This window comes from Taurulus bubalis (assembly GCF_910589615.1).
Source record: "Taurulus bubalis genome assembly, chromosome: 17".
Lineage (NCBI taxonomy): Eukaryota > Metazoa > Chordata > Actinopteri > Perciformes > Cottidae > Taurulus > Taurulus bubalis.
In genome coordinates this window covers 2,724,256-2,743,559 of record NC_136605.1, presented here as the reverse complement: position 1 = coordinate 2,743,559, position 19,304 = coordinate 2,724,256, and the positions used below count along the sequence as shown (strand labels likewise).

The 19,304-nt window shown below is 41.8% G+C and overlaps 1 protein-coding gene across 1 annotated transcript; it reads left to right on the top strand.

The window, feature by feature from the left end:
• Positions 1 to 2,186: 2,186 nt before the first annotated feature.
• LOC306749332 (pyruvate dehydrogenase (acetyl-transferring) kinase isozyme 2, mitochondrial-like) lies at positions 2,187 to 10,032 on the top strand. Its single transcript, XM_079232610.1, has 11 exons — positions 2,187 to 2,350; positions 3,163 to 3,304; positions 4,508 to 4,579; positions 4,726 to 4,913; positions 5,030 to 5,119; positions 5,947 to 6,024; positions 6,125 to 6,201; positions 6,694 to 6,792; positions 8,022 to 8,132; positions 8,206 to 8,319; positions 8,455 to 10,032. Exons 1-11 carry the CDS (start codon positions 2,221 to 2,223, stop codon positions 8,596 to 8,598), a joined length of 1,245 nt encoding a protein of 414 aa, XP_079088736.1. The 5' UTR covers positions 2,187 to 2,220; the 3' UTR covers positions 8,599 to 10,032.
• Positions 10,033 to 19,304: the final 9,272 nt, after the last annotated feature.

The following is a 19,304-nucleotide window of genomic DNA, read 5'->3' as shown; positions in this document are numbered from 1 at the left end:
AGGGTGAGCCCGGCCACCCTGCGGAGGAAGCTCATTTCGGCCGCTTGTATTCGAGATCTCGTTCTTTCGGTCACGACCCAGAGTTCGTGACCATAGGTGAGGGTTGGAACATAGACCGACCAGTAAATGGAGAGCTTCGCCTTCCGGCTCAGCTCCCTCTTCACCAGGACGGACCGGTACAGCGCCTGTTTTATTGCTGCAGCCGCACCGATCCGTCTGTCGATCTCCCGCTCCACCTTACCCTCACTCGTGAACAAGACCCCGAGATACTTGAACTCCTTCGCTTGGGGTAGGCAGTTTGTCCCCACCTGGAGGGAGCAATCCACCGGTTTCCGGCAGAGCACCATGGCCTCAGATTTGGAGGCGCTAACTCTCATCCCTGCCGCTTCACACTCGGCTGCAAAACGCCCCAGTGAATGCTGGAGGTCACAATCCGAGGAGGCAAACAGGACCACATCATCCGCGAACAGCAGAGAGGTGATCCCGAGACTCCCGAACCGGATCCTCTCCGCCCCCTGGCTGCGCCTAGATATCCTGTCCATGAAAGTCACGAACAGGACCGGTGATAAAGGGCAGCCCTGGCGGAGGCCAACACCCACCGGGAACGTGTCTGACTTACTACCGAGGATACGAACACAGCTCCTACTGCAGGCGTACAAAGACCGGATAGCCCGTGCCAACGGGTCCGGCACCCCATACTCCCGCAGCACCCCCCACAAAAACCCCCGAGGGATCCGGTCGAAAGCCTTCTCCAAGTCCACAAAGCACATGTAGACTGGTTGGGCAAACTCCCAGGACCCCTCCAGTAGTCTTGCAAGGGTAAAGAGCTGGTCCAACTGGTAGGAGACCCCGGGGAAGACCGAGGACACGCTGGAGGGATTATATCTCCCGGCTGGCCTTGGAACGCCTCGGGATCCCCCAGAATGAGCTGGAAAGTGTTGCGGGTGAGAGGGAAGCCTGGGTCGGCCTGCTGAACCTGCTGCCACCGCGACCCGACCCCGGATAAGCGGCTGATAATGGATGGATGGATGGATGGACATCTACTGCAATTTGTCCGAGAGGGATCCTCCTCTGTTGCTCTCCTGAAGGCTTCTTCCCTTTTTTTCCCTGTGAAAGTTTGTTTCTGTTTTTTGGGGGAGTTTTTCCTGATCCGATTATATATAGTAGACAATTTACACTGTATGTATGAGGGACCCCACCTCCGGTTCTGGCTGAGGCCCTATTGAAATGGTCCATTTTTACATCTCTCTCCAAAAAAAAATTGTTGTGAAAAGAAAGTTTACGTTGTGTGCACCTCTGGTATACCTCTGGCACCAGGCATATAATACTTATGCTAGTATCATTTAAAAAAAAAAGGTATTCGGACCCTCGGTTTAAATTAGTTTTGCCCATCAGGCAGTTTTTATTTATTATCATCAAACTTATGTCTTTCCGCAGCAGCTCTGCGCAAGCTTCCACGGAAAATAATAAATTATGTATTAGCATTTCGTGTCAAATGTCAACATTTACAACTGAGTTGACATATTTGGTTTTCTTCAATAAATTGCAGTCTAGTAGGGAATAAACACATATATTTCATATTGTATTTATGCACCGCAAAGAGGAAATATTTTGCATCCCTTGGTTTGAAACTTGAACAAATAAAATAAATGAAAATAATTGAATATAAAACTGTTTTCAGCATGTCTTATCAACACCATGGAGCCAATGATATAATTAAGTTGTACATGTGGAAATAGTCTAACTTAAAGAATGGTTTAATGTTTAACTGTATGTTGTTGTAACAAACAATGAATTGCAGTGAATACGTCACACAAACACACACAGGGTCATACAAAACTGAAGCAGTTCCTGAAACTGAGCTGCGGGTAAACAGGCTGCCGTTGAGCAGCTGGCAGTGTGTGAACGTGACTTCAGGACACACCGTTGTCCTTTTCCACCCACGGCTGTTTTTATCGCTAGAAAAAGAAACAGCACGCGCCGCCCCCTTATTTACTAGCTTCAGAGTACAAGTGGGCGAGTCCTACTCCTCCATGCGCGCTCTTCCATTGGTTGAGTCCATCTATTAAGTAAGAGTTCCACGCGCTGCACTGCAGACTGTAAACGCCAGCATCCTCGACTTCGCCCATCAACTGTCACTCAAGGAATTTTATGTTTACTTTTTTTAAATCTCGTTTTCATATCCTATAAGTGTATTTGGTGCTTTGTTTTGTTTTGAGGATGACGGGTAAAATGAGGTTCGTCCAGTCCCTGGTGAAGACGGCGGTGCAGATCAACGTGCCCAAACACGTCGATCACTTCTCCAAGTTCTCCCCCTCTCCCCTGTCCATGAAGCAGTTCCTGGATTTCGGTGAGTTCTCCCGCCTCACCGTGTTTATGTTTGTGGAGAAGAGATGCGCTCTGTCTCGGACATCACCTTGCACACGCGTGTTTGTTTGACTGTGTGTGTGCGTGTGTGTGTGTGTGTGTGTGTGTGTGTGTGTGTGTGTGTGTGTGTGTGTGTGTGTGTGTGTGTGTGTGTCTAGTTAGACCTTGGGGGGGATCCGCAGTGTTGATTATTATGTTCATGTTCATGCAGTTCATACTGGTGGTGGTGGTGGTGATGATGATGACTTCCGCTAGGGACTGTAAACAAATGAGTAAAAAACATAATAACACAAAATGCTTTTTCTTTAGACTGAAGGTATAGCAGTCTGACAGAGAGACTGTAAGAGCAGAGGAGTTGCTTTTTATTTTATTTTTTTCATGTTATAAATTAAAATGTTATCTCAGCTGTCCCCTGCAATATCATTAGTAGTTGACTAAAAAGCTGAATTAAAAAGACGTGTCCCAGCTGGAAGGAGTGGTTCATGGACAACCATTCTGTTTCTGGATCAGGGCTGTATTCATGTTTACTTCAGTGGCAGATTAGAAGTTCTCTTAATTAGATATATTGAACGTCAGGTTGAGATACACTGTACACTCAAACCCTCCCACGACCTTCTTCATGGCCGAAATCCAATAGTTTCTGTAGGTCACATTAAAAAAAAAAAAAAATTCTCACCAAGACGATGATGCGGTTGAAAGTGGACTGTGAGTTAAGACTATTTAGTCAACCAGTGCTAACTTGTAGTCATCAAAGTCAAGTAATTGTATGCTGATTTGTAATGATTTGTGCTCCAGGTTCCACCAATGCCTGTGAGCGCACTTCCTTCGTCTTCCTGCGACAGGAGCTTCCTGTTCGTTTGTCCAACATCATGAAGGAGATCGAGGTGCTGCCTGTCCGGCTGCTGGCCACGCCCTCAGTCCAGATGCTGCACAGCTGGTGAGGCACAGACATGGGCTGTCACTGAAGGGTTGACTCATTGATTTATCGAGAAGATGACAAAAAACATAAAAATACATGTGAAGAATGTTTCCATGTTTTGACTTCAGGCACACAGAGCTGTGAAACGCTTCCAACACACTTTCATAACCGCTTTTTCTGCAGTCGGTCTTCTCTGTTGAGAGCTGCGACGTTGTTGACGACAGGCCAGGATATTATCAGCTCTTATATTACAGAGCACAGAGAGGAGGAGGAGGAGGAGGAGGAGGAGGAGGAGGAAGGGGTGGATGAACTTTGTCCCAGTTCCCCCTCTAACCCCCGCCTTTCTTCGTCTTCTTCTGTCTCCGCCCACTTGTTGTTGAAGCTGAGAGCCTCACTTTCGAGGCATACAGGGTCACGCTTTCAGCAACTGTGAAGGATGCAGAAAGATTCTATTCCCGTCAATCAAAGGAGACACTTTTAAACGGATGTTTAAGTTGTTTTCTAGCAGCGGTTCGAGCGCGAGCTGTCATTCAGCAAAGCAGCATTTGACACTCTGGTTGTATTTACTCTCGAAGGTTTGAGGCTAATCCAAGACTTGTTCCATCTTTTGTTGTGGACGTCTGACCTTTGACCTCGTTGCTCTGGGCTCGTAAAGTTGCCGTTCTTGGGAAGTTTCACGCTCACAACTACGCAAAGCGAGGTTTTTTTAAAAACCGACACGATCTTGCAGTGTCGAGTTGTACGATTTCATCTTTAGACTATTGTTTTTGCCGGCTCGCGCTGTGATTCCCACAATCTTGACAGATGCTGTGGTGTCACCTGGGAACTTCCTGTGAGAAATAGGAATAGCTCACTTTTCTTCCTTTTCTTTTGATGGGAAACCATAACGGGCACTAGCTTGAGACTAGAAGCCTCACAGACTCGTCCAACCGGTGAAGTGACTTAGACGAGCCACCTCTCTGCAGTTTGCTGCTTATGATATGCTCTGCGGGCTGTGTGTTAAAAAGATAAATCAGGAGACCATTATTATCGGGGGGTCTCCGAGAATCATAGTCACGTTGGAGTTATTTTATTTGAATCACGTCAACACACAGTCCCCCCCCCCCGCTCCCTCCCTCTCCCTCTGCTTTTCTGTCTCGCTCGCCCAGAGGAATGTACAGCTAATACCTCCAGGCTGCAGCGTTGGTTAATGTGATCAGTAACTCTCTGCTGTTCTCTCAGGTACACACAGAGCCTGATGGAGATCCTGGAGTTTCTGGACAAGAGCCCCAATGACCACAGAGTCCTTGACATGTGAGTGTAGCACACCTGTCGACAAATCTGGACAGTTTAATGTTTAACTCTCAACTTTAACCTAATCTCTGCCTTTTTCCTCTCCCCTCCGTTCGGTCCTCGTCCTCTTTCCTCCCCTCTTCTCTCCCGTCGCTTGCCGATCCCAGGTTTGTGGAGGTCTTGGAGTCCATCAGGAACCGGCACAACGAGGTGGTCGCCACCATGGCTCAGGGGATCATCGAGTACAAAGACGCTTTCGGCCAGCAGGACGCCATTACTGACCAGAACATCCAGTACTTCCTGGACCGCTTCTACACCAGCCGTATCTCCATCCGCATGCTCATCAACCAGCACAGTGAGCGGACACACACACGCACACTTTGTGTCAACCTGTTATAACCACACTTATAACTAACTACAACTAGTTACGGTAGTCATGCTCGAATTACAACTATTTACTCCTTCTTGCAGCTCTTGTCTTCAATGGCAACGCAAACCCCGCCCACCCCAACACCATTGGCTGTATCGACTCCATATGTAACGTGAAAGAAGTTGTGCAAGGTAAGAGGAAGAAGGGGAGAGAGATGGAGTCACGGGTGGTTTTGAACCGCGGTAATTAGTTTTATATCAGCTGCCCCTAATTCCATGATGTTCTCATTACAAGTCAAGTCAGTTATATTCATGTGGCATCATATCATAACAGATCTTATCTCACTTCAGACACTTTACCTATAGAGCAGTTCTAGACCCCACTCTATAATTTGGAGAGACCTTGCATTCCCCCATGAGTGGCACTGGCAAGGAAAAAAACTTCCTTTTTTAAGGAGTAGAAACCTTTAACAGAACCGGGCTTGAGGTGGACGGCCAGTTACTTCGACTGGTTGGGCTGAGGGAAAGAGGGAGGGAGGGAGAGAGAGAGACAAAGATGCACAACAACTGTAATAATAATAGAAATAGGACTGATAATAGTAGCAGTGTAGGGTACGGCGACAGGCACAACAACGGTCCAGATGTAACCACGATCCATAGTCAAAATGGTAACACCGTGCATTTCAAAACTTTTTTTTTTTTCCCTTTGGGTCAGCTTTGCTTTTAGGACATTTTACATTTCAGAAGGGCAGAATGTATTTTCATCGCCAATTATTTCATCAACGGAACAATGTCACTCTCTCGGGCTAGACGGGCCTTCTGTGCGGAGTTTGCGTGTTCTCCCCGTGGCAGAGTGGGTTCTCAGCAGGTTGTGACCCAACACACTTATCAGCCAGGATGTGTAGTGATGATGACCTTGTATTTATCACATCTCCTTATCTTCATGTAGGTTTTATTGTGTCCATGCGGGTGCAAAACATAACGTTTTTTTTCTTCTTTCTTTTTCTTCCCTAATCTAGATGCCTATGAGAGCGCTAAGTTGCTGTGTGAACAGTATTACCTGGGAGCACCAGAGCTGGAGCTGAGGCACATGAATGGTGAGACACTCACACATACACAAAAACACTGACTAAAACACTCACAGTTTTTTGATCCATCGTGTGCGTTTAGGCGTTGACTGTTGTTTTCCTCTCCTAGCCAACAACAACAGAGAGCCCATCCACATCTCGTACGTCCCATCTCACCTGTACCACATGCTCTTTGAACTCTTCAAGGTAACACATTAGACTGCATCTGCATGATATATGTTATACTCGTAACTAGTATTGCAGTTCCATAAAGTTGGAGGACTTGGGAGGGACATATTTTTTCTTTTTCATTTATTGTATAACATTTTTGCAGCACAGGCAGAGATACAGTGACTTTTAGTCCACAGCATGAGTCAAACTCCATCCACTGGATCCTACATTTCCCATCATGCAGCTTCATGCCCACATATTGTAACACATTTGAGTTAAACGTGTGATGTTGTTTTTGTCCAAGACAACAAATCAGATTTATTTTTGTGCCTTTTTCTTTTTACAAAATGTACCAAAATACTTGCAACGAGGAAGATCTTAGTTAGATAATAATGTGAATGAATATGAAACAAAATATATAGAGATATACAAGATATATAAATCCAGTCCCAAAAACAAAACAATCTACCTAAATGCGTGATGCTTTGGTCCTAACAGCTGATACGCCTTAATGTTTCCTCTTTGTAGAATGCCATGAGGGCGACCATTGAGAACCACGAGGCCAGTAGAGCCCTCCCACCCATCAAAGTCATGGTCGCTCTTGGTGGAGAGGACCTGTCAATCCAGGTGAGTTACTCTACTAAATACAGATGTAACTCTTAAGTCGTCATGAGCCTTTAATACACATCAAAAACGTGAAGTGAGCAGATCAATTGCAGCTTCCGCGATGTGCTAGCGATGTATCTTCATTTCTTTGAATCTTACTTTTGTACTGTACTTCTGGTTCACTGCATGGACCTAAGCCCTACTGAGAGCAGACGCCATTCATAAAACCCCAGAATGCATCAGCATGCATGAATGCAACATTTACTAAGCTTTCTGGAACGTCACAGGTTGAAAGAACAAGAAAGGTGTTACTTGAATGCCCCAAATTCTCAAACCAAGAATAGAAATAGAGTTGGCTTAACTAAAACTTCTTAACTAAAAAAAAACACAGTAATCCTCCCTGTACTACAGCCACACTAATCGTAAGTATGCCTAAAGTGATTATTTGATGATTGTTGTTGAAATAGCTATGAAAAGCTATTTCAGTAAAATGTATGTTTTTTCTCTCTCCCCATTCTTAAAGTGTTCTCAACCTTTGCCCCAATGTTCTTTTCACTCTGACTGATCTCTGTTCAGCTTACATAAACCCCATAAACCCTCATTATCATCAAAGATCATCATCATCCGTCCAGATAGCAAGCATATTTATTGACATCATTGGCACCTGGCACATCATCCATCCATATTTAGACAGGATTACCTCTACGCACTATTGTTTGATACCTACTGCCATAATGGCATGCTGTGGAAGAACTGGATGTGGTTGTTAAGGGTGGAGTTACAAAAACACACACACACAGACAGGTATCAGGTTATCCAGCTCTGTTTTATGCGAATAAGATAAGAAGAGTTTTGTGTCCAAACTGAGATCTCCACCCTTTTGTAATGTTGTAAACAGAGTAGACACGGGAGCAAATCATTGAACTGCACTGGACGTGGACAGCAGCAGAAAAAGTATTTTAAACACCTAAAAAATCTATTATTTAGAATACTGTCTGACGGGGAACCAAACTGAAGGTGAGACTGCCAACAAGATAAAGCGGAAAATATTCTAAATATTGCGTAGACTTAAAGTGAGGTGGCTAAAATGCATTTTGCTGCTGTCCCTGTCCGCGACGGTGCAGTGCTTAGCTCCATGCTGGTACATGCCAACCGCCGTCCGCTCTAGATAATACACTGAATGCGGTATACAGTACAACCAAACCTCAAAATACCAGAACTATCCCTTTAACATCTCCGTCCTTCCCTAGATGAGTGACAGAGGAGGCGGCGTCCCCTTCAGGAAGACGGAGCGTCTGTTCAGCTACATGTACTCCACGGCTCCCAGACCCTCCATAGGAGACAAGCACAGCGCTCCACTGGTGAGCCGCACACACACACAATCAACCGCAATATTAATACATGAGAAAAGCTAACGTGTGTGTTTGTGTGCAGGCGGGGTTTGGCTATGGTCTGCCCATCTCTCGCCTCTACACTCGCTACTTCCAGGGAGACTTGCAGCTCTACTCCATGGAGGGTCACGGCACTGACGCGGTCATATACCTGAAGGTAATATACTGCTACCACACACATTCTTTGGTCACATTCAAGTTTGAGTCAAATAGTTAACCCTGTTAGCTTAATTTGCTTGTTATTGCTGTAGCATCTGTGCATTGACCGTCTAGTCTCTGTGTCTGTCTCTAGGCGTTGTCTACGGACTCGGTGGAGAGGTTGCCAATTTTCAACAAGACTGCTTTGCGTCACTACAAGTTGAGTTTGGAGGCGGACGATTGGTGCGTTCCCTCCAAGGAGCCTCTGGATCTTGCAGTGTACCGCGCTTCCAAGTGATTCGGTCATGACCTGTGACACGACTTCTGCCACAAACCCTCACAAGCTGACCATGGAAAAAATGTCCGTCAAAACACGGGCGTTGTGGGACCAGAACTATTACCCAGGTGACCAAAGGTTTCTGATGAGATCCAAAAACAAGACAGAGCACCTGCTCCCTGATTGTCTGGGAACTCCCTGGATTCCTGGAGTGTGTTCTTCCTGGGCCTCCCTTTTTCTGTACATGTGTGGTTTAGATAGAGGAAGAGAAGAACACGGTTAACATTTAACGAATAGTCAAACACGCAGTGGTGGAAATTCAGAAAGATGGAGCGAGATTGAGCGGTGAAATTAGCTAATAATAGGGCTGAACAATTTGAAGACAATATCATGGATATTGTGGACATCTGACCAACATTGGGATTGGAACTTGTGAAAATATTTAACCCAAATATTAGCGACCTGTTTTTCTGATTCCTTCTAATGAAGTTATTTTATGGGGCTTTTCTTAGCCAATCAGGTCTTTAGGTTTAAAAGTGCCAGCGGCATGCTTTTCCTCAGACAGTAAGTGCCTGTCCACCTTGACGGAGAAGTGTGTTTTCTTTCATCTTTTTGCTTCAAGCAACGGAACATTTCGTCTTCCTTTTGTGTGCCTGATATTCCAGCCGTTCTCACATCCAGCTAGTCAAATATCAAGGCCTTGGTCTGTGACTCTCTGTTCTTAGTCGTTACGTAACAAAAGTTAAGTAGTCAAAATACGTATTTGAACCCAAATCACAAGCCAGACCAAGTACTTGTGTAGCGCAAGTAAACCTAAAAAACTAAGTAAAGCTACATTGGAAGTTTATTTTGAAAAGAGAACGTATGCATGTAGCAAACAGGAACTGACGAGCCTTTCATGACAGTTCAAAACGGACGCTTGAGGGGTACTATAGTTTAAAGAGTAAAGGGCGGTATTTGACAAGTTGGCAGAGAATGTGTTGGCTGTTAGAGTGAATCAGTCAGGGAAATACAAAGCAAATTTGTATGGTTTTACTTTTGCGTGTCGTGTACAAATGACTAAGTAAGTCTTTGCTTGAATCGCTGCACAGTTACTGACAAACAATGATTAAGGATCATCTGGTTAGAGTTCAGCAAGAACTGTCACAATGTCAAAGAGTTGTGTAAACTTGTCTTCTGTAGACAGTATTGGTTATCCATTAATCGGCTTTGATAAAAGTGTGGAATGCCCCTTAATCAGTTTGTTATTGAAGACCTGTAACGGGTCCAAACTGCAATGAGCTCTCTATGAAAATATAATATATGGATAATCACCTATATCACTGATATAGTGATTCACTGTGTGTGTGTGTGTTTGCAGATATGTGTGACCCAGACAACTGAAAAGTGTCTCTATTCTATTGTATATTTGAAGTGAACTGTTCACAATAAAGGGGATATCTTTTTTTATATGTGTGTGTGTGTGTGTGTGTGTGTGTCCATTTAGGCACTGAGTTTTATTTGCCCACTATCAGACTGTTCACAAACAGAATTGTGAACTCGTTAAATTGGAACTCAGTGCAGTGGGCGGTTTCAAAGGTCTGGACCCAGTCAAGTTATATAACAAGATGTACAGTGTGTATATTTCTTTGTGTAGATTCAATTTATTTTGTATAGCCCAAAATCACAAATTTCCCTCAGAGGGCTTTACCATCTGAACACAAATGACATCCAACTCCCCCCAAAAACCCTTTTACAGAGAAAAAGGGAAGAAACCTTAGGGAGAGCCACAGAGGAGGATCCCTCTATCCGGATGGACAGAAGTCAGTGTTTCCTCATGTTTGCACGCAATTTATTTTGGGCCCCATTTGGGGCTATGGATATCCATCGTTTCAGACAGTTCATAGATCGGTTCAATCAGAAAGAGTGTGATGTTGCTCTGTAGTTTTGCTTGCATTCAGTATATGATAACATAAGAGACAGAATTTCAGGGTCATAGTCAAATTTGACAACACAAATATTAACTTTTCTCAAATAAAGAGAGAGAAATAATTGTCCTGCTTGTAAAGGAAAGATGGATTAACTATTTAAGGGGCCTTATGTTATTGTTCTTATCTACACAACGGCATGCCATTTCTGTCTCTACATGGTCGCGATTCTACAACTTTCCTCTATATAGCGTACGGCGGATTTCCGCCCCGATTTTTTGAAACGTTCCCAGGGTGTTATTGCAATACAATTTCAGCATGGACCATTTTGTTACCACTCTGTTGGGGCATGAACATTTTTCTTCCTCCAAAGTGGGGCGTGATAGAAAAAGTTTGAGAACCACTGCTTTAAGTGTTTGTGTCACTTAAAGCTCTAAACCTAGGGGAAACACTGGAAGTATTCAATATATGTCATGTGTACAGAATGAACAACATAACATAATTACAACACATTCAATGGATATAGTAGAATAATGGTATTGCAATGCTAATTGCAATGCAACTAATGATAATAGTAGTAGGTGCATGGATCCAGTAGTAGGATCCATGTAATATGTGAGTCGAGATAGCACAAAGACTCTGGGAAAGGAGCAAAGTTTGTAATGTGCATCAATGGTGCATGAATTCATAGAAGAAGGTAAATAGAAAAGGGTGGGCGTCAGCAGTTGGTACAGTCTGCTTTATCTGCAGGTGGGCCGTCGGAACTGGTATAGGTTAAGGAATACATATAAAAAAAAAAACAATAATGTGTCCCTCTGTACGAAGTACGCCCAATAATGCCAAAATGCCATATGTACGATAATTTTACAATTTTGTGGCGCTTACAACAACAAGTAGGTTTTATCCTGCGCTGTCTTGTTTAAATGCTGTCTTGTTTATAAAATTGACTTTCACTTCATTATATTTCTAGAACTTGCCGCGGGCCGCACTTGGCCTGGCTTGTTTGGGAAGGGGGACTGAATGATTCTCCAAATGTTGGGCAGGGAAAAGCACGGCTATTCTAAAAATTCTGTTTTTTTGTATTTCTGCATACATGTCTTGGGTTTGCATCAGTCAACACATAGCAGTCATTTCACATTACGAGACCATTTCTTTAAAACTTGATGTCACTGTATAGAATTACCTGTTGTGATCCTATAGGATGATCCCAGCCTCATGACACTTTAATAAAGACTGTGGTCTTGGGGACTCTGAGAAGTCTCCAGAACAGAAGTGCTCGCCGAGAAGAATGTCTTGCAGAAATCTCAGAATGTCAAAAGTTGTTTAAATCAAATCACGGCAGGACTTTTTTGGGTAACTTCTTTGGTCAATTTTTGTTAAAATGTAGCACCAATCTGTGCAACAAATGATATATACCCCAAAATTGTTGCAACGACTTATGTGACATAAAAGAACATGGCGGTGACCCTCATCTATTTCTAACACAATGTTCTAAGACCGTTTATACTTTCACCATTTCTTTAAATGCTAAACATGCTGTTGAGCTGCTCTTTTCTCTAATAGTTAACGCCTCAAACGTTAAACATAACATTGCTTTATCACCTTGATATGTTAAAACCGTTGTGTGTGTGTGTGTGTGTGTGTGTGTATGTGTCTGTGTGTGTGTTGCATTACATTTACAATTACGTATACAATGTAATGCAACATTATTATATACAAGTATTATATAAAAGTGTTCATTCATAGCCAATACAATTTAATATTTTATATGCGGTAATGTTTAAACCCAGTCACTCCGATTTACCCACCTGCAGGATGTTTCAGTTTTAGTGGGGTGTTGAAGCGTCCATGTTGGCCTCGATGATTTTCAGAGGATAGCAAATAGTGGCATTCAAATGTCATAATGAATCTTCTGAGAGGAAGGCATGAAAAAGGGATTGGTCTGCAATGAAAGACCAAACAGCGACTCCGTGTGGTGAGGTTTAGAAATGATCTTTGTTCTATTTTTACTTTTCCTGTTTAACTAAACTAATTAATTTCCTTTACTTTATAAAACTTGCATAATTTTACGATTAAATCCTCTCAAGGTGAATACACATCTAAACAATGTGACTTTGTGACCAAGAACAACCCTTTCCTTGTTCCAGGTTTTTACAATTGCTGAAGCACAATTTTGTAAACAGGGCTCACTTGTCAAAGCCAGAGCGCACAAGTAGTGGAACCCCTCAGATCTTTTGCAAAATGAAACTCTTCATTCAGAATTACACAATCATTTGTAAAAATACTACAATTACTTTTTTCAGTTCAAATTGTTTTTATACATTTCCCCCTTGACCTGAATATTGTATTGCTCATAATAACTTAAAGAAAGAGGAACATTCAAAGTGTGTACAGTGATGCATGTTACAGTAGTCTAGGATTTGCGATAAACTGTACACAGTTACTGTGATGACAAGTACAGTATTTTGATAACTACTGTAATAACAATGACGGTACTGTAAATTACTACTGTAAAAATGACTACAATATTCCATAGGTACTGTGATTAATTTTACAACCATTTTACTTACATAATAGTCACTAATTACATTGTAGTTTGTTCCCATCATGCTGCTCAGAGTAATCTCCCTAACACATAACGGAGCTAACAGCTAACGCTAACGGAGGTTGCACTGATTTACATTATAATGAGTTCAAGCACTACTCAGTAGAAATGAGTATAGTGGGCAAAGGCAAATTATATAGCACGATGTCAAATGTATTCTTGTAAAATTCTGTTTTTGTTGAAACTTAAATCCAGTATTCTAGATCCCTTCCTCACACGAGCACCAAGCAGCTTATGATGCATATTCAAAACTATTAATGCAAAGATTCTTTTATACACAAAGCTAATATCTAAATACATATACAATCATTTACAAGCCTAAACATTTGTTTTCCCTCATTAATAGTAACAACCAAAAATATTCAAACAATAAGTAGCAAGACGATCAACTGTAACATCCTCCTTGTCTGTATTATGTGCAACAATGTACAACATGCACAACTACCGTTAGCTCTTCACTGCATCATACAAATCATTCACTGCATTTACAAAGGACAAGGCTCGAAGGAAATGGAAATACCTGAGAGACAAATACATTAACACAAGGAAATCGGACAGGGAGAAAAAGAGTTGAATTAAAAGGAAATGAAAAATTCATGAATGCTCTTGGTCTCCTGGAACATTTTGTTACAAGAGGCTGACTCCATCAAACATGCCCCAGGCCCCAAATATGCCAGAATGAATTAACTGAGGTAGCTAGATTCTGGAAAACTTTGAGTAAGTTGGTTTCTATGTAACAGGTGACAGACACATCCACATTTTGTATGACACTTTTTTGTTGTTCTAATTATCATATTTTTATATTGCGGAAAAAAAAAGTTCACCTGTCTAAGGGGCCGTTCACACCAGAAACGCCTTGGTAAAAACGCACCGGCCAAAAAACAAAAAACAGCCTGTGGAGCGGGTCTGCGTGCGATAAATAACTGCCGGGCGGTAGCCGGGTGATTTTTGCCCAGTTACCGCCTGGATCTTTCTGCCGGGCGGTAGTTAAAGATCGCTAATATTAATACCTCGTCGGAGTTCATACCACACGAAAACAGTGGTAAAGTAGTAAAGCCCGCCTCTTGCTTCATCCGATTGGCTGCCTTGGCCGAGTGTGACATTGATGAGCATGAAAGACGCACTGTACCATAGGGAAACAATGGTTTTGCTAGCGACGCGTTTTTGAGAGTCGCGTCTGGTGTGAACGGCCCCTAAGAGACTTCTTACAACACTTTCCAGTTGTTGTCTTATTGCAGTCTTTGCCTGAGATGTATGTCGGCAATCGGCTCAAAGCCGTCATGAGGCATTTCATACAATCTTGCCAAAAAACTAAATTAAACTCTCAAAGCGTACAGGTACGTCCGTTAGCACTTATTAGCCAAACACATCTAAAGAAAACAATAATAGTACAACTAATGGGCTGTAAAGCATCGCAAACCACACTTCATTCAAACTCAAAAACAAGCCCACACACACCCCTTGAAGGATCAGTTTGCCTTTGAAGCAGAGAAAATATTTGGAGTTTCAAGTTCACAATATTATTTATGAAGCCAACACTGTGACACTGAATTTAGAACTAGTACAATAAATATCTGGGCGACAAGCTAACACCAGGAGCAAACTGGGATTTTCAGGATGAATCAGTTAATTTGTGTTGTTTTTGTTTTCATACAGATGATAAGGACGATGGATAAAAAAAAATTCTTTCCATTTTCATTTTGTCAAAAATAAATGCTCTCTAAAAGCACTTCATTAAATGTGACTTTTTCATAAACAGTGAACACAAAAAAAGAATGTGCCATTCATAATCATGTCATGAGATAGTTGTTTTGTTCACATCCAAAGTGTCATATTTATATAATAATTCATCTGCAGTGTACAAATGGTTCTATGTGTGGTTAGCTGTTAAATGTGGTCAGATAACATCACGTCTGCTCTGGATAAAGTATAATGGTTGATGATTGTAATTGTGCAGCATACACTGCTCCTACCTACATACATTGAAGAAGGAGATCATCCTTTTATCTGAATCAATCATTTAAAATGGCCAAGCCGTCTAGCAGGTTATAAAGGCACAGCAGTGTGTGTACTTGTAGTTTTGTGTGTGTACTGGTAGTTTTGTGTATGTACTGGTAGTTTCGTTAGCGGTTATTTAAACACACCATTCAGAACAAAAAAAGTGAGCACCCATAAGCCTCGGCATCAACTGAAGAAGCGATATTGAGCATGTATACACAGCAAGAAACAGTGTTGAGAAAGATCCCTTATAATTAACAAAGAGGGATCCGCTGGAGGCCCCTGCCTTGATCGCCATATGCTTGCAGTCCATAGCTCAATGCAGGTGGGGGATTCCTCATCGCCTTGCAATCAGACACAATTCCTTTCCAGCTTTCCCTGCTCGGTGGTGGCCTATATTCTTCTTCCAGGTTTTCCCATATGGCTTCACGAGTATAAAAAAACTAACTCTGCAACTCTAGAGTGACGCATACAAATCTTTCATTGCAAAATACCTGTCGCTAATATGCATATACGTTGAGTGAGTATTAATATTTCAGAAGCATTAAACATGGAAGGATTTGGCATGCAAGGCTGAGTTTAAGGCCGAGTATTAATTATTAATCTCCGCCAGGAGGATCGTGCTATTCGCCGGCAAACTCTTCGACCTTAGTTTGAAAGGATTGTGTGTTTGACGGCGATATACAGCCCATTAGTTGTGACGAAGCTGAGGCTCAAACAGCCTGGTGCGTTTCATTTGGTTTTGGCTGCAAAACTCTCAGTTTAGTACTGTTGGGTGTTTTAATTTACTGTAAGCTAAAACATGCTTTGTATTTCATATACCCACCGTTATTTTACAATCTTTATCAGCAAAGTATTAAGCTATAAAATAAATGTGGTGCAGTAAAAAGTACAATATCCACTTGTGAAATGTAGTGAGTTGAAGTAGTATAAATGAAATCACTGTGCATTGATCAAAGCTAAAGAAACAAGTGACACAAAAAAACCGAGGACACAAATGGAAAGTTTTGGCATAAGCTTTTAATGTTTTTATTAAGTTTTCTATGTTTTCTCTTTAAACTGAATTTGTTTGCTTTTTCCCCAGTAGTTTTTTTTTTAATTTATTTTTTAGTATTCATCTGGTTTTTATGTATCCTATCAGTAAAGGAGAAGAGTTGCTCAGGTAAATCAGCATTCACAGTCAAACCTTCATACATTTTAACAACAGAACTGTTTTTATAAGTCTCTTTTTCACAAATGCTGTTGAATTGTTACAGTTTCACCTTTTTTGTTCTTTACATGTTTCAAAAATAGAAAAGGTAAATAATAAACATTCCATTGAAATATATTTTATACAGTTCTTTATTCTTTTTATTTTATTTTTCTCTCTCCAGTGTAGTGACAATAAAATAATATCCAGCATCAGTATTTATAGCACAAACCCCATTCATTAATGGAGGGAAGCCTCTTGTCTCTGAGACCCTTCTTCTTTTCTCTGCCCCTTTCCAGTCGACACACAACAAACATTGATCCCCGTTGACCATCAACCAATCAATTGATCAACGGACTAATCAATCAATTGGCCAAGAGTGAAATGGACCCCACCTTGTCTATCTAACGACTGTTCAAACAGCTGCTTTCAGCATGTGTTTTCCTGTTTAAAAAAAAGAAGGAAAATGGCAAAGAGAAGGCACAGCAAAATGAGCACAAGATAGGAACGAAAACCCTGAAATGAGTTGATAACGGATTAATTTGACTTGAACTGAAGTGAGGTATGTTTTCCATGACCTCAACATCCATGAAGTTGTAAAAAAATAAATGAAGAGAAAGATGACACAAAAATATGCATATATATATATTCTGAAATGGTGAAGAAGTTATACAAAACAAAAGAAGCACCAAAGTCTCGACGTCGATGCTGTGAATCCTCTGGAAAACCATGATTGGACTCATGAAACTGAGCCTGTTTGCCTCCAGAAAGTGATCAAATCACAGTCTGCTGCCCTGTGAAAAGTGGCTAGATGAAGAATGCCCCTGCCTGCATGAGAATAAATAAAAAAAGCTTCTCTGCTGTCACAGCATCTTCTATCTTGACAGAGAAAGGAAGAGGGAACAAACTTTTTTTCCCCCACGACGGAGGAGAGGCTTCCCTTCACATGGCCATTAGTAGTTAGGTTAAGTCATCGTTTTAAAGTTCCCCACGCATGCATTTAGAATTCATCTCCAACAAAACAAAAAAAATAGGATATAAAAATACAAGAACAAGGGATGCAAAAAGAAGCTTCTTCCTCAAAATAACTGGAGGAGGAGGAGGGGAGGAGGAAGAGGAGGGAAGGACACAGAAAGAGAGAGAGAGAGAAGGGTGAGGAGCATGGGATGGAGAGAAGGAGAGGTTGCTGCAAGAAATGCAGACTGGAGTTGCAGAGCCCAACTTGCTAGCTTCAAACTGAAACAGATCACTATGGAAGTTGCGCATTAAAGTGCATTCTTCAACTTGGAAAGAGTGACAAAATATTCTGAACTCCAAGCAAGTATTTAGTCTCAAATGTATGAGTTTAGTTTATCCACACAGCATAGGCTGGCAGAGCTGGGCCAAAATCAGCTAGCCGAGACCATTTTAGTTTGCAGAAACTATTTCTGCCTCATTTTTATGCACTACCCACCAATCAGATTGCTCCAGGCTTATTGAAACACGTGTAGGTTGGCCTCTAAAACTCCAATCAGCATTGAATGAAGGTGGGGTGGGGGTAGGGTGACAGTGGGCAGAGACGCTTCTAAGCATCTTGTCCTGATATGTTTGGTCGTCGTTTGGGTTTCAAGTAAAGTTGCACTATTGGTAGCTCAGATGTCAGTCTTCTCACAGGGGTGTGGCTTAGCTCAGTTTGCACAGCATGCTTCTTTTCTTGCACACAAGTCATTTATAGAGACAAAGATACACATTCTTGGACACACTCGTACACACACAGAACCAAAACCTTAAAAAAAGACCCTATACCATTATTGCTCTGTCCCCACTGCACTGCAGTGGAATAATCAAGGTTTATATTTGACTGTCTAAAACTGCGCAGCCATCACTCCTTCTTCTCCTACAGCCGTACAGGTCTCTTTTATGAATAATTTAGGTTGGTTTCTAAAGCAAAGGAAATGTATGGTGGGAGAGGGGTGGATCCAATGTACCCATATCCCATGAACCATTGAAGCATCTCAAACAAGACATTGGAGACATTGACTACCTTTGCTCTGTGTGTGTTCACAAAATGTGCAACAAAGATAATTGCTGCGGGGCACCAGAGGATTTGTAGATTTCTCAACCTTTCAATGTCAATACATCATTTTCCAATGTTTGTGCTTGCCGCTCGCAGCTTGTGCTGCGTGGGGAGTTTCTGGTTGGACCATCACAGTTTCCCTGAGGTCTTAGCCAATCAGCTTTGTCTTAATAGAATTCATTTTCATTACACTTGCATTACACCAAATTGTTTGGGAATGACTACTTTTAACCGAGCCTACGTTGCAAACTACTGAGTTCACCTGGCAGCAACACTAGTATGTTGCATTATGTGAATGGTATGAGCCAGCCCTGGCTTTCTTAATCTGCCTCTCATAAGACTCCCAACTTTATGGACGATGAATACACTTATGCAGTATCCCTTTAATGCTACATCACTTTCACAGCATGCAAGTAGCGACACAATATTATGGGCAATTTTGTATAATTTTGTAATAACATTGTTGGTTCATTTACGTACTGTTTTATTGCTAGAAAACGTTTAAGTTTTACATCTACAGCGAGGGGTCAGGGCCATGATAGAAGTTACCTTGTAGGCATTCACTCCACAGAGACAGGTGTATGACTGGTTAAACGTCTTCTTTCTCGGTTATCTATAATGGCCACATTTGCCCTCCTGACTAAACCCCATCTGAAATACATAAACAGAAAAACTGTTTGTGTTTCAGTCCATCAGCCCAATGCCACGAAGCTGAAGCTATCGTTATGTTCACTGCATGCTTGACTACGAAAGCATTTATCATTTTCATAATCTTCATGATCATAATTCTTCATAATTGCATGTTTTACAAAACAGGTCAAAATATGACATGTAAACGAATGGTGAAAGCAATATAAAACCAAAACAATTAAGGACACCGAAAGAAGTTGCGTTCACCTTCGTATAGCTACAGTACTGCACATGGTAGGCTATTACTATTTTTGACATTTTATGAAGCTGTACTTTAAACCT